The sequence below is a fragment of the Tiliqua scincoides genome, chromosome 4 (assembly GCF_035046505.1).
Source record: "Tiliqua scincoides isolate rTilSci1 chromosome 4, rTilSci1.hap2, whole genome shotgun sequence".
Taxonomy (NCBI): domain Eukaryota; kingdom Metazoa; phylum Chordata; class Lepidosauria; order Squamata; family Scincidae; genus Tiliqua; species Tiliqua scincoides.
This window is the reverse complement of record NC_089824.1, coordinates 49,111,602-49,138,294: the sequence shown is the minus strand read 5'-3', so window position 1 is coordinate 49,138,294 and position 26,693 is coordinate 49,111,602. Positions and strand designations below refer to the sequence as shown.

General features: G+C 42.9%; 1 protein-coding gene and 1 long non-coding RNA gene across 18 annotated transcripts in view; one reads left to right on the top strand and one right to left on the bottom strand.

Moving 5' to 3' along the window:
- DTNA (dystrobrevin alpha) overlaps nucleotides 1-26,693 on the top strand; it is a 211,627-nt gene that overhangs the window by 176,589 nt on the left and 8,345 nt on the right. For 6 of the 16 annotated variants that reach the window (XM_066626649.1, XM_066626650.1, XM_066626658.1 and 3 more), the window contains 9 exons: nucleotides 2,468-2,555; nucleotides 6,044-6,150; nucleotides 7,522-7,635; nucleotides 10,487-10,583; nucleotides 12,102-12,122; nucleotides 16,353-16,512; nucleotides 18,257-18,346; nucleotides 19,798-19,966; nucleotides 21,829-21,961. In XM_066626649.1, coding sequence (XP_066482746.1) covers nucleotides 2,468-2,555; nucleotides 6,044-6,150; nucleotides 7,522-7,635; nucleotides 10,487-10,583; nucleotides 12,102-12,122; nucleotides 16,353-16,512; nucleotides 18,257-18,346; nucleotides 19,798-19,966; nucleotides 21,829-21,961 — 979 coding nt within the window. Of the gene's footprint in view, nucleotides 1-2,467; nucleotides 2,556-6,043; nucleotides 6,151-7,521; nucleotides 7,636-10,486; nucleotides 10,584-12,101; nucleotides 12,123-16,352; nucleotides 16,513-18,256; nucleotides 18,347-19,797; nucleotides 19,967-21,828; nucleotides 21,962-23,612; nucleotides 23,662-26,693 lie in introns of all 16 variants that reach the window. The other 10 variants (XM_066626664.1, XM_066626655.1, XM_066626662.1 and 7 more) reach the window with 5 other exon arrangements.
- LOC136649764 (uncharacterized) overlaps nucleotides 7,948-26,693 on the bottom strand; it is a 45,288-nt gene continuing 26,542 nt past the window's right edge. Inside the window, exons 4-5 of one of the 2 annotated variants that reach the window (XR_010794441.1) lie at nucleotides 24,814-24,950; nucleotides 7,948-10,601 (exon numbers count right to left, since the gene is read on the bottom strand). This is a non-coding gene — a long non-coding RNA (uncharacterized lncRNA). Of the gene's footprint in view, nucleotides 10,602-15,275; nucleotides 16,049-24,813; nucleotides 24,951-26,693 lie in introns of those variants that run through there. The other variant, XR_010794440.1, reaches the window with a different exon arrangement.

Sequence of the window (26,693 nt, the reverse complement as noted above, 5' to 3'; positions counted from 1 at the left end):
AGGCATTTAAAATATGTTCTGATTTGATTAATTTTTTTGGTGCATGTAAGAAAATATCATTGTAATACGGGTGTGTCCCAGTTTCCACAGAGGGTATGTTGCTGGCCTCCACGTGGATCTGGAGGACACTATATAAAAAGCGCCCCTTGCCCCCGTGCCCATTATAATTACCTTAGGGCACAATCCTAACCAGGTCTACTCAGTAGTAAGTCCTATTTTGTTCAATGGGGCTTACTCTCAGGAAAGTGCGGTTAGGATTCCAGCCTTAGTTGTATAGCAGAAGTGCTTGCAGCACGGGTGTTCTTGTTTTGCTTCACTGAAGAGCCCAACATGCAGGCAACTAGCTTGCAAGTTACAGAAGCCATTCTCTAGAGTGCAGGCTGATTGCCTGCATGCTCAGTTCTTCAGTGAAGCAAGATTGTTTAACAAGAACACCCGCACTGCAAGCACTTCTGCTGTACAATCAAGGTCATTGTAATGGGGGCACAGGGGCTCCTGGATCAACTGATCCGCAAATAACTGAATCCACAGATATGGGATCCATGTATGGGGCTCCACCTGCACTTACCCGGCCTTTTAGCCCCCATTAATTTCAAAGGAGAGTTGTCAAAGTTAAAAAATTGTTAATTACTATTATTTAGATCTGCATGATTTCAGTTTGTTTAATCAGTAGATTAAAAAAGTAGTAATGGGCAGCCCAGTCCTGAGCTGCCCAGGGCACCCAGGCTCAGCAGCACCGAGAAGGGCTGCTGCCAGATCCTGCGCATCCTGAGCTACCGCGGGAGGCGCCTCGGGAGAAGGGGACTTTTGTCCCCTTCCCCCCGAGTAAGGTAAGCAGCCCTGCAATGGGGCTACTCACTTTAAGGTAAAGGCACTCATGTAGGGCACGCAGCCCTACACGAGTGTCCTGGATACTGCTGAGTGGAGCTCCACAGATCTGCCTCCCATCCCTCCCCCAGCACGCCTCCAGCTCACCTCCCTCCCCACATCACACCTCCCTGTCACGCCTCCTCCCCACCCTCTCTCCGCCCCCCACTGGCCTCCCCCCTCCCAGGAATGCCTCCTCCCCGTCCCCGCCCCGCCTACCTTTCCGCACTTTGGCGGTCCAGGAGACCGCCGAGCCGTGGAAGCTGGGTGACTGCCCCATGCTAGACCAGCACTGGACAGAGCCCAGCAGTGAGGCTGGTAAATGTGCCTTATGGCAAGTTTGCGACAGTGCTCGGCAGCATGGAGCCATGCTGCCGAGCACAGGATTGGGCCCTAAGTTGATTAATCAGTGGGAGCCAATTGTGACATGGCGTAGCACTCAATATATTCCAACAAACAAAATATCAGTATCAGTATTCTAAACTGTAGAACTATGAACAGTAGAACTATCTACCAAGACAAAAAAATGTAGTGAATTAATCTTCCTTTTAATCAAAGCATTGATATTGACAGTTCAATTCCAACTAAATTCCCACCACTGATGCAGCCACATCAATGGATCATACATTGTATCCTGCAGGCCTCCTTGAGATAAGGGAACATTTGTTCTCTTACCTCAGGATAAGTGTCTGCTTTCTCAATAAGTCTACTCAGATCTGCGCCAGCCCTTTGGCTAGTGCAACTCCAAGTGGACCTGGAGAGGTGGACCAAGGTCAGGAAGGGGGATAGGCTATCAGTGGAGCCACTGCTGCTGATAAGCACTCCCTTCCCATCTCAACACACTCCTTATCCATTTCTTGTCCCCACCCTGTTCTTCCCACTTCCTATCCCATTCCACCACATCATGTCCACTCCCAGCACAAACCTACCAGTGCTGGGGCATCCTAGAAAGCCAGTGTCTTTCAGCTACTGCCACTCACTATTTCTGCAAGTGGCCCAGTTGCATGCGTGACAATGTGTTGCATTTGCAATGCTAGAAAGGCCACTATGAAACCAGAACATGAGTTCTAACAACACAGTGGCCTGTTAGGATTGGGCTTTTAATGTAGTAGTTTACATATTACCAGAATGAAAACTGAATTATAAGTGCCTTTTTGAGATCATGAGGGAAGTAAAAGATAACTGAAGATGGACTAAACAAAGTTAGTTCATATTGTTTGAAGGGTCGTTAGATTACTCCCTTCAATTTTATGCGAATAGGAACTGGGAAAGTTGGCCACAATACGAAGACTTTTGCTGAATTGTATTATTATTATTATTAACAGTATTTATATACTGCTTTTCAACAAAAGTTCACAAAGCGGTTTACAGAGATATCTAATAACTAATTATACCAAAGGTTCATCTAGTCCTGAATTCTAGTGTAACAAGAGAGAGAGAAAAAATTTCGCTATCCATTTTCTCTACACCAAGCAAAACTTTATAAACCTCAACCGTGACACCCCCTCCCATTATCTTTTCTTTGTATAGCTGAAGGAATATTGTCCTCTTAACCTATATATTAATGGATCTTCCATTTTTCCTTGCCACTCCACAACAGTTTAATTGACAGTCCAAATCGTCTCGATGAAGAGCACAGACTGATCGCCAGGTACGCAGCAAGATTGGCAGCGGAGACAACATCATCTGTAAGTGGCTTTGATTAGGGGAAAATGTTTTTGCTTTTTAAAGAACTTGCTGATATGAAAGGTAGGCCAAGTTCAAGTAAATGAACTCTGATAGTTGCAGTGTTGCATGAAAGGTGACTTATCACACCACCTCCTGATGTATTCTTGTTTGCATCTAATGAACTGACCATAAGAGCGCAATCCTATCCTTTTTCCTCCCCTTTGCAGCCTCCCCTTTTTAGCAGGGGGGGGTAGGAGCAGGAGGCTTTGAAAGGAAAAGGAGATTACCTTTTTACAGGAGATTACAGTGAGGAGATTACCTCACTGTAAGCCTCCTGCTCTGCAGTGGGTATCCTTGGACCAGCACCTGATCTTAAGCTCCTTCCATTGTTATAAATCTGTACCCCCAAGAACCAAATCCAGAATAGGATTGGGTTGCTGGTTATCTCAGGGCACAGCGTTTAAGCGGCAGGGGCAATCCATGCTGAACTGCTACCTGAATCCTGCCCCAAATTCTGCTCTCCTCCCAGTTATGCCAGACTCCACATGCCATTGCGCATGCATGCATACTCTGCTCCTCCATGGTGCATACTTTGGGAGGTCTGCTCACCTCTGTACCAAAGAACATAAGGAGAGCTTACTTCCCTCCTCCAAGTCCAGTGCATCTTACGTATTTCATCTGCTTCCCCTCAATGAGTCTAGCACTGCAACCTCTGCCACCATTGCTGCTTCCTCTAGTGGCCGTGGAGGGAATGCTGGGAGCTAAAGGAAGTGGCATCTCATGGCTGGGCAGCCCTGCAAGGGGGTAGATAACAACAGTTATAATCCAAGGCTTTGCAAGTCTTTAGCACGTACAAAGAGATCTGCCTAAGCACATGCTAGACTGTTTTATTCAGTGCTGGCAAATGGTCTGCACACACAATGGATAATTTTCACAATGCTTAGGGTGCACTGCCAAGATCTGTAAAGTTTCATGTTACTAGAATCCTTAATACTGAATCAGAAACAACAGATCTGAGCAGAGCATTCGCTCTTAGCAGTTTGCATATTGCATTTTTCACTTTAACGTTTGGATGTGAACCAATCAAAGTAATGTTGCATTGAGTTTGGTGGCTGTGTTAAGGATATGCTCAACTATACTCAACTAAAATTAATGATTTTCATTTTTATCTAGCATGGATTTATGCAGTGAATAATTTTATGTAATGTATATAATGCATGATTATAATACAAATTTAGTAATGTATTATACAATGTATTATGTAAATTTTATAATAGATCCTTCTCATTGCCCAAACCACCTGCTTATCGGAAATTACGTTTTATTCTCCATGTAACAACCTATCAGTGAATGGCACATTCATTTATTCAAACCTTGGACTGATTGAATTGAATTAATTTGTTCTTACATTAAGGGCCCAATCTTATCCAATTTTCCAGTGCCGGTGCAACCATCCCAATGAGGCATGTGCTGCATCCTGTGGTGGGGAATGGCAACATTTGTTTCCTTACCTCAGGGCTGCATTGCAGCTGCACTGGTGCTGGAAAGTTGGATTGGATTGGGCCCTAAGTTGTTTTACATAAAAGATCTTTATATATACAAGTGTGCCCATGCTTCCACTTCTGCAAACGTTGTAATGTGAAGAGAAGGAATTTTTAAAAGACCTCCTACTGTAAAAAAAAAAAAATAGTTAGGGGTTAATGAATGGATGCTTTTCTTTAAAAGGGGAAAGAAATGTGACTCTGTTACACTCCATTGCTCAAATACTGCAGATACCAAAGGCCTAAGTGCTGAGCCTTTCAGTTAGTGTTCTTGGAGAAGATGAATACAAAGATCCAATGGATTAGCCATGACTGTCACTCCAAAACAATGATTATTATTCTGTTAAAAATCTCAAAGAGAAGAATGATGGGCTAAATATGTACTGTCCTCTGAAGAAAAAAAAGTAAAGCAGAAAGCTGATAACTGTGTGTGAAAAAAGCATAAATAAGACCTGTGTGGTTGCCTTTTTTTCTCCACCTCAGCATCTTTTGAACAAGAAGATAAAAATGAAAATCAATTCTTTGGAGAACATGACACAGCATATTCTCACTTGGGGCATAGTGTTGTCCATGGGTGGAATCTTCAGTTTGATTTGTCTTGACGAGGAAATGATTTTACATATAGACCCTGGTTCCCAGTTAAGGAAAAAATTCTTCCTTGCTATGCACAGCATCATTTCTAGCTGTAAAGAGGTTGCTTTTGTTTGCTGTACTTGTCACATTGCAACACTTGCCTGTGAATATTCTTACATGACAGCTCATTGGAGAGAAGCCAATGATGTCAGGAGAGGCTAACTGTAATCCTATCCTCATGTTACACCAAGTGGATGTGAATAGGAGGATTGCTACTAAAGTCCGTTGCACTGGCAAAGCAAAATCTCATTTGTTTACTTGACATTTTAAGAACGTAAGAAGAGCCCCGCTGGATCATGCCAAAGGCCCATCTAGTCCAGCTTCCTGTATCTCACAGTGGCCCACCAAATGCCCCAGGGAGCACACAAGACAACAGACACAACTAGCGTTCCAGTGCCCTCCCCTGCATCTGTCAGTCAGAGGCAACCTGCCTCTAAAACCAAGAGCTTGCACTTACCTACTATGACTTTTAACCCGCAATGAACTTTTCCTCCAGAAATTTGTCCAATTCATTCTTAAAGGCATCCAGGCAACATGCCATCACTAATTCTTGTGGCAAGGAGTTCCACAAACTAATTACACACTGGTAAAGAAATATTTCCTTCTGCCTGTCTTAACTCTCCCAACACTCAACTTTTGTGGATGTCCCCGGTTCTGGTGTTATGTGAGAGGGAAAAGAGCATCTCTCTATCCACTCTGTCCATCCCCTGCATGATTTTGTATGACTCAGTCATGTCCCCCCTCAGGCGCCTCTTTTCTAGACTTGAAGAGGCCCAAACGCTGTAGCCTTTCCTCATAAGGGAGATGCCCCAGCCCAGTAATCATTTTGGTTGCTCTCTTTTGCACCTTTTCCACCTCCACTGTATCCTTTTTGAGATGTGGCAACCAGAACTGGACTCAGTACTCCAGGTGTGACCTTACCATCTATTTTTTCCATCTTTCACTTTTCCCTAAACACACCTCATGATTCCAAATCATCAACCTCTGCCTGGTGATTAAAAAAGTGTCTTCAAGAGCTGATGAAAAACATACCAGGGAGGGGGCCAAATAAATCTCTAAGGGCAGGGAATTCCACAACCTGAGTGCCACCAAAGAGATGGCCCTGTTATTGTACCCACTAAACATGCTTTACATGGAGACTTGACAACACAAGAGGGTTGTTATTGTATTATATTGTTACTGTATTGTACCTGTCACTGTAGTATACCACTGCCGCGGTAAGATATTTGCTGTACAGTTGGGGCATGTGATTATAAACAGAAAAAAAGATATTCTTCTCTAAATAATATGCATTTACTTGACACTCTTAATAGCACTCCCAACCTGTCTTTCAGCAGCCACAGCAACAGCCTCAGCAGAGAGGTGTTCCAGACATCTCATTCTCTATTGATGCAAATAAGCAGCAAAGACAGCTTATTGCAGAACTTGAAAATAAGAACAGGTAAGATCCTTTTTCTGTAACCTGCACCCACGCAAAATACATTCCTGCCGAATGAAAGCAAGACATGTAGACGGATTACATCAAGACAGAGTTGACTAGAATGGTATTGAATCCGTCATGAGAGCACCTACTGATGCCATAAAAGGGCACTACAATATATTGTGACTGCTGTTTATTTCTATTCTTTGTCCTGCCGTCATAACCAGGGTAAAATTTTGAATTTCAGCCTGATTAAAAGGGTAAACAATTTGATGACAAGGTTCTCTTTTTCAGAAGCATAATCAAAAGATCCAGACAAGCAGCCACACAATGCATTTATTAGGACCAACTCAAAAATGTAAAATTAATGAGTGAAATAAGGGTATTCTGGGACAAAGAAGCAATGACTGCTTCCTTTTGAAAATATAAATGCAGTTATTTAGCTCTCTCTGTTCCTAGCAGTTTGTAATTGTAAAGGAAGAACAGCCATGGCTGCTTCATTCCAGAATATCTTGATGCATCTTTCGCACTGGGTGCAATCTAACCTAATGAGGATGCAAGGAACTTCCTGAATTCCCATTTTAATTCTGTAACATATTGCAGATCAAACCAGACTTACTAGAAACATATTTTTCTCTCCCTTGCATTCTTTTTCATTTTGTTTATTTGTTTAACATCAAGCCCGAGGAAGAGCTTAGATCTCAGATGTGTGATCTGAGGTGGTCCTAACAAAGGACTTGTGTTGATGTTCCTGTTTGGATTTTTTTCTATGGAACCAACATAGCTGCCTGCTTTTTTTCTTTAAAATGCAGATAACCAAAAAAGAGGCATGAATTTCTGCCTCAGCATTGTCCTCTTTCCTCCCCAAATGCCCAGTCTGCACATTTTTATCCTTCCCTCTCTCAGTACTTCCATTCCTTTCCCATGTTATCCAATTGCCCATCATTCTTGTCCCTACCAAAGCCCAATTCACCTGTCACAGCTACATGTGTGTAAATTAGCAAACCTGCATTCTCTCTTTCATTTAAACAGCTTCCTAGTTACCACATTTGGGTTTCCAGTTCAGAATGTTTCTCCAGAAAACAGAATTTGGAATCTGGTATGGCCATATTAGTTTTTAGTCAGGCAACAGCTCCTTGCACTACCTCAGATGCCACTCCTGAAGTTTCCAGAGGTTTCAAGAATGGCTGGTTTGGGTAGTCCAGAAGTTTGGTTTCAGAGGGGGAGCCTCATTGCCTGTGTGAAGCGCCCACATGGCCCTAGATTCTGAGTGTTTGTCCCCACTCCCCTCAGATTAGGGCTACATTCTACGCTCTTTGAGCTGCATGTGCTGTGTTTGTTCAGTGAATGCCTATTGACTGTTTACTTTCTCTTTTTCCCTTCTACTCTAAGAGAAATCTTACAAGAGATTCACAGGCTGCGACTTGAACATGAGCAGGCATCGCAGCCCACCCCAGAGAAGGCTGCACAGAATCCTACTCTCTTAGCAGAACTCCGGCTCCTTAGGTGAGTGCACAGACAAACACACACGCACTCATTTAAAGTCTGCACAGAATTGTATTGAAGTTTCATTTAGCACCATATAGATTATTAATTTGAGAACAGTAAACACTGTGCCCAGTGTTACAAAAACAAGGAAACTTATTCACTATTTTCACATTTAAATGTAACCACATGTGCACCCTTATAGAACTGTTTGCTTATTAATGTATGAATGGGTTACCAGAAAGTGGATAGAAATCTTTATACAAATAACTACAATCAAATAGTTAATATGGATTAGTTGGGTTTTCTCCCACCCACCCAGCCCCTCTCACAGTGGCCATCTAAAAACCAACTTCCCACATTAATGAACTATGAGAAGTGATGTGGTGTCTAGTAGGTCAAGGCAGGTCAGAAGTGCAGGACCTCAGATAGCTCCAAGTAAACAATTTGATCCAATATAATATTGCTGAGCCTGACTACCCCACCTAGGCTCCACCCTGCTGCTTACAGAGATAGCCTCTGAACTTGGACTCTTGACAACTCTACAGTTCCTGTCTGGTATTTTCCCTGTTTTGGCAAGTAGGCACCAGAGTGTAAGCAGTTCATGGCACATGGGGGCCTAGCCCCCTGGTGACTCTGACTCAGGAGAGATCATCTCTGGGGGTGTGGGTTCAGGTTCCTTGGGATTCCTGGCTTTCTGGTTCATGCTCACTGTTGAGACTCAGGTCCTGTACATTGGCAGTCCTGTACATTGGCAGTCCTGTACAATGACATGGATATGACCAGCTGCTTCCCCTCCAAGTCTGAATTCTGGCCATCACTCAAGGTTGAGGCATGGCGCCTGTGTGAGACAGTCAGTGGGAGGCAGAAGAAAATATAACCACACTCCTGCTGAACAGGTAGCAAATTGCTCCTTCTGTTCCCATATACCCCACATTTAGGGGAACCAGTTATTCTCCACATGAGGGTTTTTTTGTTTTTGTTTTTGTTTAGTATTTTAAAATTCTGTTTTTCTGTCTGTACCCCCCTTCTCCCCTGCCCTGTTTCTGGGTTCATATTTGTGACTTGTGTTTTGTTTTTGCAAGCCCTTTATTAGATATATACATCTGTATATACCAGAAAATAGTTGTCAGCTGCCTTGAGTTCTCCAGCTGGATAGGTTATAAATCCAAATAGTAAATTAATATTTTGGAGACAGGTAGGGAGAAACAAAAATACTTCTGCAGCAGAGCTAGTTGGAAAGCAAGTAACCATCATTCCTTTGAAACTTGACTCCTAAGGTGCTTGGAGAATTTGTATGCTCTTGCTGCTAACTTTTATCAGTAGAAGCCAAAGGGCACAATCCTACCCTGCACTGGAACAGGCAAGCCAAGAGGTTTGTATGGTATCCAGCACAGTATAGGGGCCCAAAGTGGCTGAGCCAGAGGTAAGGGGAAACTTTCTCTTTATCTCTAGGTAAGGCACCCTGGCCCCTATGGGTCTCCTTAGACTTGCGCAACCTCCTGAGGTGGTTGAAGCCACTCCAAACTCCCCGGGAACGGGGGTTTGGATCCGGCATAACTGCCATTAGAGACTTGCGCCAGCCCAAGTTCTTCTCTGGATTGAGCCCCAAGTGGATTAAGAGGAATCAGCAGAAAATGTTTTGAGTAGCTGGGACCTGAGCAAATACATTTTTAAAACTTAATCTTATTTCTTTCTTCAGAAGCATGTACACAATTCTAGGGACATTGTTTTCCATCTGCAAACAAAACAAAAATACCACTTTGTTAGCTCTAAGCACTCTAGGATAATATGGGGTACAAATCCAATTAATTGAGAACCCAAATTAAATTGTTAGGAGGTTGCTCTTTTTCATCACTGATTTGTTAATGGTGTTACCAAGTTAACTCTCCAGCGAACTACCAAAATATCTGGCAGTAATATGCAGCATGAGCTCAACAGAACAGAACTTGAAACAGAACAAGATGAAAATTAATATATTATTCAGGACTTACTATTTTTGTGGAGTTCCTTTCAGAGATCATGCCTGAAATCTATTTTAATCTTGCTTAGAAGACCGTTTCAGTTGACAGGCCAGGATTGTCCAGTGATAATGCAGTGTTAGCATTTTTACTCGACAGCTTTTTTCCCCTAGAATTTCTTCAGTTTTGCTTCACAGATTAAAAACATAATAGCTTAGTTGAAATTTCCTGACATTGAATGTCCTTAGGGAGCCTTGTCAACTGAGATCTTTTCTCTGTTTTAATTTGCATTGTCAGAGGATACAGTATCTGTCCAGCTTTGCATGTGTTCAGAATAATAATTGCCAATTAACAATTAAAAGGGCTTATTTCAATTCCTTGTGCAACACATGCAAAACAGCAAAAAAAAAAAAAAAAAAAAGACAACTTATAGTACATTCCTAGACATCTTTACTGTGAAGTCATTTTGTTCAGTGGGGCTTACTTCCTAGTAAATGTATTTAGAGTTGCAGCTTTAGATTCTCAGTTCTGCAAAAACACAAGCATAAGCCACACAGTTGTTCTCTGGGTGCTACATGCTGCCCAATTCAACCATTCCTTGTGATCCTTGCTTCTCTAATACACACATGGACGCCCTTGCTCACAAGAGCTTTACTGTTAATTTTAATGGAAGGGTGGGTCCATCTGCAGCAAAGGATGTATGAACAGAGCAGACCCATCCATCGTAGTCAATGAGAAAGCTCATGGAGTAATTGTTTCCCACTCCCATTCCTTTTCATGCAGCTTCATGTAATTATACAGTACTCTCCATTTCAAGATATTCTTTACCATGTCTTTGCATGTGCATGCACTGGGAAGCTGTGGAATGGTCAGATATCTGCTCTGACTGACCCTCAGTGCTTATTTCTTAGACAGAGGAAGGATGAGCTGGAACAGAGAATGTCTGCTCTTCAAGAAAGCCGGAGAGAGCTCATGGTTCAGTTAGAAGGCCTCATGAAATTGCTGAAGGTAAAATTTTCCAACTTCCTATTCAACAAAACAGGAATAGAAGAAAGGTTTGTAATGTAGTGCAGAAAACAAAAAAGGGGAAGAAAGGCTATTATAGTTTTGATATCCAGCCTATACAGGTCATCCCATAGATGTTTGTTGTGGAAAATGAACTTAAATTTGTTTCAGTCATCAAGTGTTATCATCTATCTTTTGTCCAGATTTAATAACATGTTGTTGTGTTACTCTTACAAGCCTTTCAGCCTGAAAACTGGCCATCCTTTTAAGATACAGTGGTAACAGATACTTCATTCAAATGTCCCTTTCTCTGTATTGTCTTTAGAACAGCCAGTTGCTATACAGTAATCAGTTTTTTATATCTCCTGTATATTAACCTTTCCAGATCTAATTATTCAAAGAGTGTGTAATGTTCAAAAAGTAACATCTTTTATAACAGTGTAATGAAATGGGGGGGGGGGTGAATAAAAAACCTTCCATTATTTGGAACTTTGTTTGGTAGTTGGCAACCTTCAGTCTCGAAAGACTATGGTATCGCGCTCTGAACTTTGTTTATGTATTAAATTAAGTCCTGGTATAAACTGGAATAATCTCACAGAACTCCACAGAGCTGCATTTGCTTATAACAGGTGCTACATTATGCTCTCTTTTCTTTTTCTGGTACCTACCTCTTGTTAATAAAGAGCCTTCTTCCATACAGACTTCGCATAGGCTCACAAGTATGCAGAGTAAAACTGCTCTTAAACCTTCTTTAACTACATCTTAAATCACAACAATAAGCAGAGCTTCAGAAAATTCAGAGTTAGATCCTTTCTGATTTTGGGTGCACCATGTAACCTGAAGCTGTATAGCCACACCTGTTTCTCTGTCTGATCATAAGAACGTGAGTCCTGCTGGGTCAGATCATCTAGTCTCACAGTCTATTTAATCCGGCAGTGGCCAACCAGAAACCTCTAGGACTTCAGAAGCAAGTCATAAAAGCAATACCATGCCACAGTGGCGGGACTGAGGGGGCGGGGTGGGCAAAAGCCCTGTGCCCATGGGTCTTGCAGGGGTGGCATTTCCACGCCTGCTGCGCTACCACCTCTGCCCACCCTCTGGAGCCGTTCTGGGGGCAGTTGAAGCTCTGCATGGCATTTGGGCCTGCTAGGAAAGTCTTCTGAGGCTTCCCACTCAGTCTTAAGGAGTACTTCCAGGAAATTAGAAGTACTGTTTAATATCACGTTGGAAGCCTCAGAAGGCATTCCGATTGGTCCCAAATGCCGCATGAGGCTCCATGAGGCTAGGTAAGCATCCAGGTGGGGGCGATGTGATGCGGGGGGCAGCATTGCAGACCTGTGTTCTGGGGCACCACAAGGACCAAGTCCATAACTGTCATGCCATTTAGTCAAGAGTCTAGTTTTATGGACCATGGAGGACTAAGTTCAGGTTTTTGTCTGCTCCACAGTTTCGGTCCTCTTTTGCCTTTTACTTTAAACTCAGATTTATCTTATCCTCAATGGTCCAATCATCTTTCTTTAGGAAGAAGAACTGAAGCAGGGAGTAAGTTAATTGCCTGGTAGCTGTCACTAACTGGTACTGCCTGTGATCCAAATGTGTGCTGTACTACATTTGCTTGAAATGCATGTTCATGCTCTAGAAGACCAATAAATAACACTATCTTGAACGCCTTTAACCTTTTGTCTGAGGAGTTAAAAGTACTTTACACAGTTAGCAAATTAAGGTTTACAGTTCTCAAGAGATCAGTAATAAATGTAAGAGATCTCCTTGCTCACGACTGATATACAGTCACCTTTGGTACAAAGAGCAGTAACTCTTTAACTCTGCTCAGCAAAAGCTGTAGAAGTGTGTGAACATGACCAACTCCCTGTTTTCACTTTAAGAGTGAAAAGATAATCCAGGTAGATGAATTGCAGCTAGCTGAGCTGATATTTTTTCTTGGAATAAATAGCCTTGAAGCTTTAGCTCATTTAAAAAAAACAACAACTATCTATTACAATTAAGCTGTTGGAGACTGCAGCATCATTTTCCAAGGACAGATCCAAGTTAACCCCTTGAAGAAATAATGTTGTAACCTTTTTGTACTGTAACAGCACTATCTAGGGCTCCAGTTTTGTGTCCATTTACAAATCCATTAAATCAAACTGAAGTCAATTGGGTAATGCAGCTTTTGTAGGATTATGAAAATGTGGTCTTCTCATTGTGCTGTGTGGGATTTCTCCCTGTAATAAAACTGAGGTCCCAATACTATTCAACTTTCCAGCATTGATGCAGTCATGCCCATGGCATGTATGCTGTATCCTGCTGTGGGAAGGCAGTCACAGATGCCTCAAAGTAAGGAAATGTTTGATCCCTTGCCTTGGAGCTGCATCTGTGCTGGATAGTTGGTATGATTGGGCCTTTAGTGTTGTCTCTCAGTTCAATTACAGAGTCAGTATGCAATAGCAAATGCTGGAGTTGAATGGCTGGGCCTGAACACTATAGTAATTCGATCATTTACATTTACATTTAGGCAGAGAAAGGATTTCCCAGCCACCTTACCTTCCTCTGTCAGTGTCTGGTGCTCCACTGAAGTATGTGGAAAGTCTCCAGCCTTCCTACTGGTGCTCAAGCAGCACAGTACTCTGGGTGCTGCCGGAATGCGCTTTACAGTCACTTTTCATCAGTTGTTGCATGTTCCACTGAGAGTGGCCCAAGAGGATTGAGCCAGAAAGCTCCAATCCTATTCACACTTACCTGGGAGTAAGCCCTATTGACTATAATGGGACTTACTTCTAAGCAGGTATGCATAGAATTGGGCTCCTTGTTTTAAAGCACACAAGAATTTCCTTCTTGGATGGACCTGCAGCAAAATGTTGCATCTCCCTAATCCTAATAGCCAGTTGTTTTGGGTTTTTCTCCTTTTCTTTTGCAAACTTACAAAGTTCTTTTGCAAACTTACAAAGTTTTGCAAAGTTTGCAAACTTGCAAACTACCCAAGGTGTAGAAAAAGCTACCTTGTCTGTGGGTGACTCCATTTCGCTTGCAATGTGATTCTCAACTACCTGAGTTCTCTGTTTGCTAATACGTAGAAAATTTTAAAATGATATGTTGAAGGTTCTATTTTTGCTTTTAGCAATTTAATATTTCTATCTACAGTGGTAATTGCTTTTTTAGAATTGAAGCTACGTAAATAGCAGGTTTATATACTGGTGCTACACTGGATTTTCAGAGAGAAAAGTTGATTTTGAGGAGTGTGAAAGACCGCTTATCTTAGTAGTCTTTTATAGTTCTTCCACAAAGAGTACAGAAACTGACAGACAAGAGGAAAGGTTTTCATGAGGGTGAATGGATTTGCAAAATGCTTCCCCCATTTCAATCTAGCACTAATATATACACAGTTATAAAAGGCAGAGATTTGCAAATGTGTCCCAGATATTTTTTCCTTGTGAACTTTGTAATTATCCTCTATCTGCCATATGATTTTTTTCATTACTGAATTGTTAAAAAGAAGCTTTCTTTCAGAAACACAGAAATTCCCTTTTGGATTACTAACATACAGATTACTAGCAGATATTTTGTGAGTTACCCTGAGGCTCCAGCAGAGGGAGCTACATACCAAAGACTAACTATGACCACATTTTGCTGTAGTGTTATATTGGATAGTTTTTTGAAGTAGTTGATTTCTTACGACATTTCGCATAAGTACAGTAAGCAAGAAGGTTCAGATGGTAATTCTCATGAAATGTGTCTGTAATACAGCTGGTGCAAAAGAAAAGAAATTTTCTCTTTCAGAACATAACAGTGGCATGAACTTCACAAAACTGCCCTATTATATCAGCACACTTTGGTTCCGATCTAGAAAGGCCAAATGGATTCTTCTGCAATTAGGGACATCAAGCACTCCTTTCTTCATCCCCAAAATTGTGTGAGCCAGTCCTACTTATGTTTATCTGTAAGCAGTGCGGTTGCCGACTACAAATAGGGTGGATCTGCCATCCAGTAGTATCCATGCTGGAACAACTGCTTCTGCCAGGGTGTTTTCCGGGGCAGATTTAGGACTTGCTGTTTTCAGTGGGTTCCAGATCCATGCCAGAAATCAAGGGATCTCTAGGGAGGAGAACATGTGTTTGCGGCTTCCCTGCCTTCAGAGACCTTGGCGCATGTGAGCTAAAGTTGCTAGATGCGTTACACCCCCACCGCCTCCACCAAAGTCTCAGGTTCTATCAGAGGAACTTATTACCTTTCCCTCAATGGCTTGCAGAGCTTCCAGCCTGGGAACAGAGAGTCAGTTCAGCAAGAGTCCACTCCAGCAAGAGTAAGATAATATAAGACACGGCCCTCACTGCATCAGAGTCCTGAACAGGCAAGGGTGCCTAGCACAGCCAACGCACTATACTAATTCCCACCCCCTTTCAAGATTGGCAAGGGGGTATTTTTATTTCTTTTTCCCTAACTAGATCAGATGAATTCCAGCAAGTTAAGCAAACACCCCTTGCTAGATTGGAGACTGTTGAATGCAAGAAGGTCAAGCTCAGTTCCCTTGCATCTCAAGAATTAAGATTCAGTGAAGGCTGTATTAATATTGTTATTACAGTACCTTCTCCTTGCTAGATCAGAGTGAACTGAAGAAGCCATTCCCTTAACAGTAGCTCTCTGTGTTGCTTTTTAGGGCTAAGCTACATGTTAAACACATGGTAGACAATAAATTCACACCTCTTCCTTGTAATTTCCCAGAAATTTTTAGTACAGATGGGACCTCAGTATCCACTGATTTTGTATCCCCTGATTTGACTCACCACTGATACCTAGGTCCACCTTTAAATGCCGTGTAACAAGGGGAAAAAGCACCAAAAACCCATTTCCATGCTGTTAAATATAATTTCATTCCATTAGTTTCCATTATTCACATCTAGTGCCTGAATACAGTAGAGCATCTATACCAATGCATTCTGGAATGACCATGGAAGAGCAAGAAACCTGGAAGTGGGTCTTTAAAACTATTTTTCCACTGATTGGGTATCCCCTTCAAATGTTAAGAAGCATCATCAGTTTTGGTATCCACTAATTTTTTTTTTTTATCCAATTGGGGTTCTGGAGTGGCAGCTATGGCCAGTATCCTAAGTCCTGAATGCTAAAGTACCCTGCCATGAGACATTTGTTTCAAAGGCTTAAATTAGTTTTTTGCATAAGCAGGCACCCAAAAGAACACTAAAGTCTGGACAGTTTTTGGAAATCTAAGTTTTTGCATGAGTACATCTCAGGGAGGGGTGTAGGCAGAATCTCAAAGCAGCAACAAATCACTGCTCTTACCTTTCAGTTCAATTTTTTCTCATCTCTTTCATTTTATGGTCGTATGTAACCAACAATTAAATACTTTACACAAGAGAAGGCTTTTTTCCTTTTCCAGACTTCTTAATGTTAGCATCTTTGTCCTTCTCACCTGAAGGAGCATTTTATTGTCGTTCTGCTGATATTACTTTTCTTTCCTAGAAAAAAAAATGATTTCTATTGTTTTTTAGTAGCTGAGTCCCTATGCTTATGGATTCGGTCTTTTGGGCTATTTCATCCATCTCCCCCTCTGTGTTATCAATCTCATCTTTTATTAGTGTGTGCTTTTGTCCCTATTAACTAACAAGGAGTCTGCTGTGCATTAGCTTTCCATCAGGATGATCCTACTACATGACATGCAATGATATTTTCTGACTGTGTGTCCAGTTGAAATGTAACTATTTTAGCCTTGGAGTACTCTCTCCTCTAAGCCACACTAACCACACAAATGTTTCCTTTCAGACCCAAGGGGCAGGCTCTCCTCGCTCTTCTCCCAGCCACACAATTAGCAGACCGATTCCTATGCCCATCAGATCTGCATCTGCCTGCTCTACTCCAGCCCACACACCTCAGGACTCTCTGACCGGTGTGGGAGGAGATGTGCAGGAAGCTTTTGCACAAGGTCAGTTGTACAAACCATCCTCTGGTACAAAGAGAAAATATTCATGTTTAATCAATAAATTCCCTGTTCAATAATTGGGGGGGGGGAGGGAGGAACAGGGTTTATAATTTAAGAAAATAATTAAAAGCTTATGTTTCAGGCAAGCAATATCAATCAGTAGACTTCAGATGAGATGATAAAACATGTGTGAGGAGTTAGGATTGAACCTAATTGCTTTGTAATGAAAAACATGAGATTCAAGGTAGTTTACACTGACAGGCTAGACTTTCTAGATTATGTGCAACTGTCACAACCGCCCTTATTAATCAAGTATACAGAAAGATGCTTTGTATTCCCTAACTATAGCAACTGTTATACTTCATAATATGCTGTTATGTGCTGCATTGTGTGGTAATTATTTTTCTTGCCAATTATTTGATTGCCCTGAATCCTCATTGTCTGCTTCCAACTATTTAGAGCAATGTGCTTCTTTATTTAGGAAATCTAGTTCTGATGTGAGATCCTATTTGAAATAATTGTTAGAGCATGGAGAAGGAACAGGGAGAGCCAAATTCAAACCCCCCTCAGCCATGCATCTCACTAGGTGATCTTGGGCCAGTCATTATCTGTCGGCCTAGTTTACTTCATATGACTGTGAGGAAAAATTGGCGTGTGGGAAGAACCTATGTATCTTACTCTGAGTTCCTTAGAGAAAGTGAATGATAAAAATTAAGAAAGAAAAATAGTTACCCTGAAATCATCTCAGTGAATATTACATGTGAATTAGCACAACTCAGTGGAGGAGACTGTACAGCAGCAATTTTCAGCCAGTGTGCTGTGGCATATTGTTGGGTCATGCATGGTCCACAGGTGTGCCACAGGAGTTTGCAAAAGGGTCATTTATTAGTAGGGCCACTGGGGGTGTGTAAGCTCCCTCCTCATTGGCAGTGTGGTGTGCCTTGTCAATTGTTAAAAAACTGATGCCTTGACGACATTAGTGCCTTGACGACATTAGTGCCTTGTCAGTGTGCTGTGAGAGGAAAAAGATAGGAAATTGCTGCCACAGAGACATCCATAGAGCCTACTCTTGTTTCCTGCCGTGCTATAGCATACAGATGCACCAATGAGGCACATACTGCATGCTATGGTGTGGGGGTAATCAAAAGACCAATCAGAAGACCAAGACTTTTTCACTAACCTTTGGGTAGGCCTTCTGGTAGCCTATGGGTCTCCTATGCCAACTATCTTGCTGACATAAGTCCAACTATCTTGCTGACATAAGTGCAAGGAGAGGAAGGGGGCAGGCTAGAAAAACTGAGAAGATCCAGCATGCACTTTTGCTGCAGACATACACCCTCACCAGCCAACTCCCTGTCCCAATCCTTCCCTGAACTGCCCACAATTTGCCCCCGCCACCAACCTACATGGGTTGGCATGGGCAGGCTCCATGTCAGCAGTTGCCTGGCGCCACCAACCCTTTGTGTCAGCAGCTCTAGATCACCCGGCAGCAGCACGCCATTTCTGACAGTACTGGTCCATTTACGACAACAGAAGATGACTTCCACTGTCGCACTCAATGGATAAAATTGGGCCAAAAGTGAGTCTTTGCTGTATATATTGACTGGGAACCAAATATGTACTTTAAGGATGCCCAGGGGCCTGGGGATGTCCAGTTTGAGTTTTTTCTCGGATCACCTGTCTATGTCATAAAGTATTATTTGCCAAGCAATATTTAGTACGGTACCTTACTTCTCTTCTGTCCCAGGTACAAGAAGAAATTTAAGAAATGACTTGCTGGTGGCAGCTGATTCAATCACCAACACTATGTCTTCTCTGGTAAAGGAACTAAACTCAGGTGAGATAATTTAAAAGCGCAATTCTGCTGTAGTTATTTAACATGTTGCACTTTTAAAAAATAATATGGTGCAGCCTGGGAAAAGATGTGTACGTACATTCTGTAGAACAGTGTTTTAAAGGTGTTTTGGCATTAAATACACTTACATCCCACTGAAGTCAGTTGCCCAATCCACAATATTTGTAGTATAGCAGGGGCCCTGTACTGGTTGCTGTGTTCACTTAACAAATGACCGATTGTCCACAACCTCCACCACAACCTGCTATGCATGAAGAACACATATGCTTTTGTGTATGAGGGAGCTGGTGTAGCAATAATGGTTGAGCAACTGAGCTGGGAATCAGGATTTCCCTGATTTGAATTTCACCTCTGCCATGAACTTAGCTGGTGGCCATAGACAAACCACTCTTGCTTAGCAGCTGCAGTATAATCATACTAAGGCCCCAATCCTATCAAAGCCTTGAACTAGTATTCCATCAGTGTAAGGCCCTCTAGGGCAGTATGAAATCCAGGCCACCATCTTGTGCTTCTGGGCTGTTGTCCAAACAGGCAGTAGTGTGGCACTCACAACAGCAGCTCCTGAAGCCTCTGCTGATGCTGGTAAGTTGTCAGTGGAGATGTTGTGAGTGAGAGGGTGAGGGCAGGAGGAGTTTTTGGTCAGGGAGGCCAGGAGGTAGAGAGGGGAAGGGAGGGGCTGGATCTCAGTGGCACCAGCATGTACCAGGATCCCATTACTTCTTTCCTAGGTCGCCCCACCCCTTTTCGCTCCTTGAACTTGCACCAGCAAAATGGCTGGTGTAGGTCCAAGAAGGGATATAGGCAATTGGGCAACTTTTTGTACTTACCTCCTGCTGGCTGTCCAATTGCACTCCTCTCCATTGAATGCAGCTACATCTGTGCCAACAGTGGGATTATATTGGGCAGTAACTTACCTTACAGTGCTTTTGTAAAGATTATATTAATACAATACAGATCAAGTGTTCTGCTCATTTTAAAAAGCGCTATATGAATGCTAAGTATTATGATGATGAAGTAAGGCTGCATAATTGACTTCAAAATGAGTTGGGCAGAAAGCATTCCAGAATAAAAGAGGTCCACAGTTGCACAGTGGTTTGCAAAGGCATGTTAAGGGCCAGTTTTCTGTTTGGACTATGGCATTGAGCTATTCCTATTGATCCCATAGACAGTGGACATCTCAGGGATGTCAGATGCACTGCATCATCATACCAGGCTCTCAAGGAATTGTCTATCTGCAAGAACTCTACTAAATGGCAAATGTGAACAGTAGAAGAGGGAAACAGTTAACTCTAGTTAAAACTGTGCACAAACAGGTGTATTTATGGCAATTTAAGATGATAGTGTAAACTTAGTCTATGCTAGAAATTAAAATAGGAGAGAAGCATTCTAGAGCTCATGTGACTTTGATACGAGCAACATCTTTCTTCCCACAGAAGTTGGAAGTGAGACAGAGAGTAATGTGGATTCTGAGTTTGGTCGGACTCATTTTGATGACCTTGTTCCATCACCAACATCTGAAAAAGCTTTCCTTGCACAGATTCATGCTCGGAAGCCAGGATACCTTCACACTGCAGCTGCCACTGGAACCATCCGCAGTGATATGTGGGTACTCTCTATCTCTGTCTCTGCTTTTTGCCTTCAGGGAGACATCTGAAGCTAAGCAGAGGTGGTGGGAATGCAGAGCAGTGTCAGGGTTCAGCCAGGTCAGGTACAGTCAAAGGCTTATGGCCATCAAAGAACTCACCGAACTCTGCTGATCCCCTGAATGCTCCAGGACCAGTAGCACAAGTGGCTGAAAAATTCATGTCACTGCTGCTGTTGGCACCTCCACCTGCAAATCCTTCAGAGTTTCTTGCATAATTTTGAAGTCTCTAAAACAGGGGATGTCAAACTTGTTTCATAGAGCAGGCTGAATAGCATTCATGATGCTTGCTGACGGCCAGACGTGATGTCATTAAGCAGACGATGACCAGAAGTCAGAACTTTTTTCTCACTTAGGAACTCATTAGCTGCTAATGACTAAGAGGAAATATGCAAATCTAGATAATATTTTCAAGATATGGGATAACCCAGTTATCACACAGGCTTCCCTTTCAGCAGTGATACCTCAGCCTACCTCAGCAGTTGATAGCAGCTGATGGTGGTGCTGGGAGAGCCCGAGGACTAGATAAAGAGCTTCTGCAGGCCGCATCTGGATCCCAGGCCTTATGTTTGACACCCATGTTCTAGAGGATGTTCCCATTGGTCAGCAGGGAAGAGGAGCTGTGTCTAAGTTTCACTGAGAAGCTTGTACATGTGGAGGGGTGATATTTGGGTCAAATCACCACGAGCAGACTTCTTCTTCTTCTTCTTCTTTTTATTATTATTATTATTATTATTATTATTATTATTATTATTATTATTATTATTATTAACAGTATTTATATACCGCTTTTCAACTAAAAGTTCACAAAGCGGTTTACAGAGAAAAATCAAATAGAAACTTTGGTTTTTTGGGGGGCAGGAAAACAGCACAAGTGGACCGGATTAAGCTCCTCCTTTCCCATACTGCAGTCACACTCTCAATCCACCTGTACACATTACTGCTTCTTGTTAAAGAGAAGTATTTCCAGTTTTTAGCGTGTGTCTTCGTAGCAAATTCTTTATAATGTGGCTTTGGCCCTGTTCGTCTTTATTGCTCCTAATCTCCACAATCCAGTGCTTCAGCCACTACTGGTTGTCTCACATAGTTTTTAGAGACCAGTGCAGGCTCTGCAGTTCATACTACTAGCTTTTCACTCTCACTCTTAGCATACACTAATAATGTAGGGAAAGCAGTGCTGGTGTTTTCCCAGGATGTTCCCTGTGCTCTCAGGTGTGTGTTCTAGTGTCAGACTAGAAGCATGGGCAGAATGCTAACACAGAGGGCTGATCTACATATTTAGCAAAATTCCTTGATAGAAACCTTTCTGGATTGTGCCATATCACGCTTCAGAGTGGGTGTGTATGTGAGTTTTTTTAATGCTCCCATGTTTAAAAACAACAACTCCCTCCATGTAGACTAACATATTAGGGAGAGAGCTAGGTCAGAACGTTTATCCAAGATGTGTTATTTACCTGAAGATTTTGTTTTACTATGAGCAAGTTCTAGATGCAGCCCTCTCTCCACTTTAAGTCTGGTGTGGTATAGACCAGGAAGAATGCTCTCTATTGATTTTGCAAAACATGTAGTTGAGCTCTGACATATGGTAATGGCCCCAGAATGTAGTGCAAATGGGAATCTCTTCTCGATGTTATAGATGAGAGCCCTTTGAAAGATGAAATGTGAGATTCAAAAGCGCACAGCAATAAATTTTTAGCTTTGAAAGAAAAGGGGGGAAACACAAATCTGTGCTTTTTAACATTCATGGGGATAGCATAAACATCTCTAGGAATTCTAGCCTTTTTTAAATTTTAGGAAGCTATTTATTAATAATTGTATTTAGGGTTACAGAAGATGGAGACCCTTACGTTAGAGCAGATGACGAGAACTATGAAAATGATTCTGTCCGCCAACTAGAGAACGAGCTCAAGATGGAGGAGTATTTGAAACAAAAGCTACAGGATGAAGCATATCAGGTAATAAAGCCTCAACAAAATTTTTAAGTTAAACTGAAACCAACAAACTGCAGAGTACTAGATTTTCTCCCTGTTAGAGCTGAAGTACCTTTATAGTATATATATTACTATACTTTATATACTATAAAGAGTATATAAAGTACTCTTTATAGGAATTAGGCTTCAGATTTCAAATAAATACAGTACTGAGATTCACTCATTATCGTCTGTGTAAGGGTGATGTAAGGGGGGAATGCTGCTAAACAGCAGGCATAGATTTGAGGAGTCCCATGGCAGCAGTGGAGGCTTTCCCCAGGGTAAGTGAGCAAATGTTCACTTACTCCAAGGAGATCTTTCCAATCTCCCTCCCTCCTGCAGGTACAGCATGCATTCCATTGATACGGATGCATCAGTGGGAAGAAACGGGTAGGACTGGGCTATGAGATGGGATCCAGCTATGGTAGATGCCACTATGCCAAACCTACACCCACCGGCATAACTGGAAGCAACAATGGCTACTCCCAGAGTAACAGCAACTCTGCTGCCACCCACCAAACACAATGTCACTCCTGACAACAGACCCACATTTGCCATGCATGGAAGATACCAATCAACATGTGATGTCACAAATGCCATAATGACCTGACACTTTTCACAAGTGTAGTATCAGGAAGAGCGCACAGCTTCTGTTTTAGTACAACTCATGCCATATTCCAAGGATTAGAAAGAAAACAAGGCATATTCTAGTGGCGGCATAGCTGGAGGGGGGCAGAGCACTCAGTCTGGTGGGGGGGCTCAGCGGAGCCATATGGCTCCATTTTGCTCCCCCTGCCAGGAATGGCTCCGAAGGGAGTGGCCACTTGCCCGCTCTACTAAGCCCCCCCACCAGACTGAGTGCTCTGCCCCCCTCCAGCTATGCCACTGGATTCTAGCATAAGCAGTGTAGTAGCAATCCTATCTTCATCCAGTCCATGTTACTCAGTGATCTGACTTGCATTATCGTGCTGATCATAGTGGGACTTACTTCCACATAATCCACTGTATTATGTGTGACCCTCAGTAGTAGGCAACAGCTATAAGATTGTGCCACATACAAGAATTACTATTAATTAGAATAATTCTAGAGTAAAACTTTTCCTTGAGTTAAAGTTTTTAACAATATGAAAATACACTTTTTGTTTCCATATATGTGAAAGACAGTTTATTCCTTTAACAAAGCTGGTTTATTATGGTTAAAAAGCTGCTACTATGTGAATTGATAATTTTGTTCCAGGTGTGTGTATGTGTAAAAAGAAGTTATAAATGAACATTTGAATGACTAGATTCTAAACAAAACTTGCTGTCAAAGAAATTGTGTTCCTTTTATACTACAAAATGAGATCCTTGAAGATCTTGGAGCTAGACGTATCTAAGTGTCTTCCTTTCTCACTCTCTCTGGAGCTTATAGTAAATACCATTTGCATTCAGAAGAACAAGTCTGATGCTTAACCTCCCACTTCTGTTACCACCAGCAGCAGTGGCCGTGGTACTGTTTCTGCTTGCATGCAAATCACCTTACTTCCTTTGTTATTATTGCATGCCAACACTTGTTCACTTCTTCCACTGCTTATAGAATGCAGCACTGGTTTGGCTGCTCATATGTTCAGTGTCCACTTTCTTTTTTTATTCACAGGTCAGCTTGCAAGGATAAATACACTATCCTTGTATCACTCTCCTCCCAAGTAAGTATCATGATAGCCTAGGACTCTAGTCAGCAACTACTCTTACCAACAGGCTACTTTGAGAGAGAGAGAGAGAGAGAGAGTGCGCGTGCGCGTGTGTGTGAAAGATGGGGTGGGGAAAATGACTAAACTCAAGCTGTCAAGTGCTTGGCAAATCCAGACACCCATGTTACTGGCACATACAAGTTGATCAGTCTGCAATCCTGCCTCCCCCCCCCCCCCCCCGTTTGTTGCCAAAGAAAGCAAGTTACAACACATTGAGAGGTCAGGAGGCTCATGTGCTTGAGTTTCTCCATGGTACTTGTGCTCATGTTTCTCTGAGATATTTCAAGAAGTACAGAGGGAAGGCAGGAAGAAAGGCAGTTGCCAATCAGGGAACACTCTTCAAAGGTCAGACTGAACCTGCACGCTACCAGTTGCTGACATCTAGACTACTATAATGATCAGAGCTAAACTTTAATGCCTTGTAATTTTAAGTACTTTCTAAAATGTGCATGTGATTCTGCCATTGGCTGTATGCATTAACTAGTCAATTGCCCATGCAAGGGTATTATTGTGATCTCTCTGATTAAGTTGCTTTTTATTTCTGCATACATCACATTTCAAAGCATTTATTACTTTCTGTTTGTTAGCAACGGCGTATGTTAATGGGGTTGTAATGCAAATAACAAATGCACTGATCATTATCATTGCATATCCATTCTGCACTAATCAAGTTGGTCACAAACCTTCTCCAAGACAAAATTGACGAAACAATATTTGCTTCTTCAGTGTACGTCTATCTCTCTCTGTGTGTGTGTGTGTGTGTGTGTGTGTGTGTGTGTGTGTGTGAGAGAGAGAGAGAGAGAGATCCAACAGAACCTCCAGTGACTACACAAGCTGCTCCATTCTGCACTAACTACAGTTTCCAAACCGTCTTCAAGGGCAGCCCATTTAGGGTGCATTACAGTAGTCTAACCTCAGTGTCACAGTGGCACGAATCACCATAGCCAGGTCCAAACCATCTAGGTATGGCCATAGCTGGTGCATGAGCTGAAGCTGAACAGAGGCCTCTGCCACCTGTCAATCCAGGAGCAGCTGTAAATCCAGGAAAACCCCCAAGTTGTGGACCTCCTCATTCAAAGGGAGTGCAACACTGTTCAGATCCAGTACCTGCATAGTGTATTTCTGAACCAGGAGATTCTCTGTCTTGTCCAAATCTCAGTTTGTTCACCCTCATCCAGATTTCATTCTCCTTTGGGCAGTGCTCCAGAACCTCTACAGCCATCTTGAAATCAGCCTTTTCCATCCTGGTGGAAAGGAGAGAGAGAGAGCTGGGTGTCATCAGCATACTGAAGGCACCCCACTTCAAATCCCTAAATGACCTCTTGATGGTTTCATGTAGATATTAAATAGAATGGGGACAAGACAGAGCCCTGTGGCACCCCACACCTCAAGAGCAAGGGTGTTGAACAAGCATCGCCCAGCACCATCATCTGCGACCTATCTGCCAAGTAAAAGTGGAACCACAGTAAAACGAAGCCTTCTATTCTCAACGTGGCCAGTCAGCTCAGAAGAACACAATGGACAATGGCATCAAAAGCTACTGAAAGGTGTAGATGGAACAGGGACACACTCCCTGTCTGGTTCCCAGCATACATCATCCACCAAGGTGACCAAAGCTGTTTCTATCCCAAAGCCTAATCTCAACCTGGATTGAAAGGGCTCCAGATACACCACTTCATCTGAGACCCTCTAGAGCTGAGATGCCACTATCCACTTGATCACCTTGCCCAGAAACAGGAGTTTTGAAATTGGCTGGTAATTATCCAACCCAGTGGAATGCAAGGAGAGCTTTTTCAGGAGGGAGGAAACTTTAATTCGAGCAGCAGCATTCCGTCCCTCAAAGATGAATAAACCTCCCTCCTTGTCCACTTGACCAGCCCCTCCTAAAACATTATTACTTTCATTTATCAGAACTTGTTCCTGTTGAGAGGAAGCAAATGCAAATTTCCTGCTAAGAATCGGGGCTGACCTTAGAAGCTGCAGGGTCCAGTGCAAAATATTTTTGTGGGCACCCCTACTCACCAGGATGAGCAGCAGTGGTAAGGCACCTGGCAGTGGTGTCACCACCAAGTGCTTCTGGGGGGTGCAATTTCCAGCCAAATGGACCTGGGGTGGGTGGGAGGAGGGTCAACCAGGAGCAATACTCAGCTCACCAGGCTCTCCTTGCAAAGCCTCAGCATGGAAGTTTCCATGCTGTAGTGTGAGTTGCAGAGTGAGGTACCAACTGGAAAAGCTCCACTCACTGCCCCAGTGCAGGTCCCTTCCAAGTGCAGGGCCCAATTTGGCCAAATTGCCCTAAGGCCAGCTAAGAATCCAAAGAGAATTGTCAGTTTTGCCAAGTGGCTTACCTTTACAGTGCACAGGAAGGCCATTGTCAGAGGTATCAGGAAGGAGAAGGTCTCAGGCTCCTGCCCATCACATGAGTTCCTCCTTGTATAGAGGCAGCTAAGTAGGGCCACATCCGCCTATCTGTCTCCTCAGGGCTATCTTTCTCTTCTCAGAGGAACAGAGGCAGGGAAATTGTTTACCCTACACCTACACCTCAGCTCCAGGGCCTTCTCCAGCCTCAGTTTTCTGGATCCTCCCTTCTGCTCATTTCCAGCCCTCGGCTAGCCCTTTCTCATCCCTCACCCTCCCCTTATATTCCCCTAGCCCTGGCTGGTCTCTCCCCCTTCTTGGTTCCACCTACCCAGCCTGGTCACCTTCTGGGTCTTCAGCCTCCTGTCCTGGGAGAGGTGAAAATGCCTGGGGACACTCGCTGTACCTTTCTGCTCTACATCTTCTCCAGTGTAAGCAGGCACACTCTGCTCAGTGGGTCAACAGCCCTCACCCTGCCCAGCTGAGGCCTTTCCAGTTTCTCTCAGCTTTCACCCAGCCCTGTTCTCCCCCCCCCCTTCCGTAGACCATTCCCTGAGTCAGGTCAGTCCAACCCCAGACACCCATCCAAAATTATGCTTTTACATAGGCTTAGCTGAGTTCAGATTAGC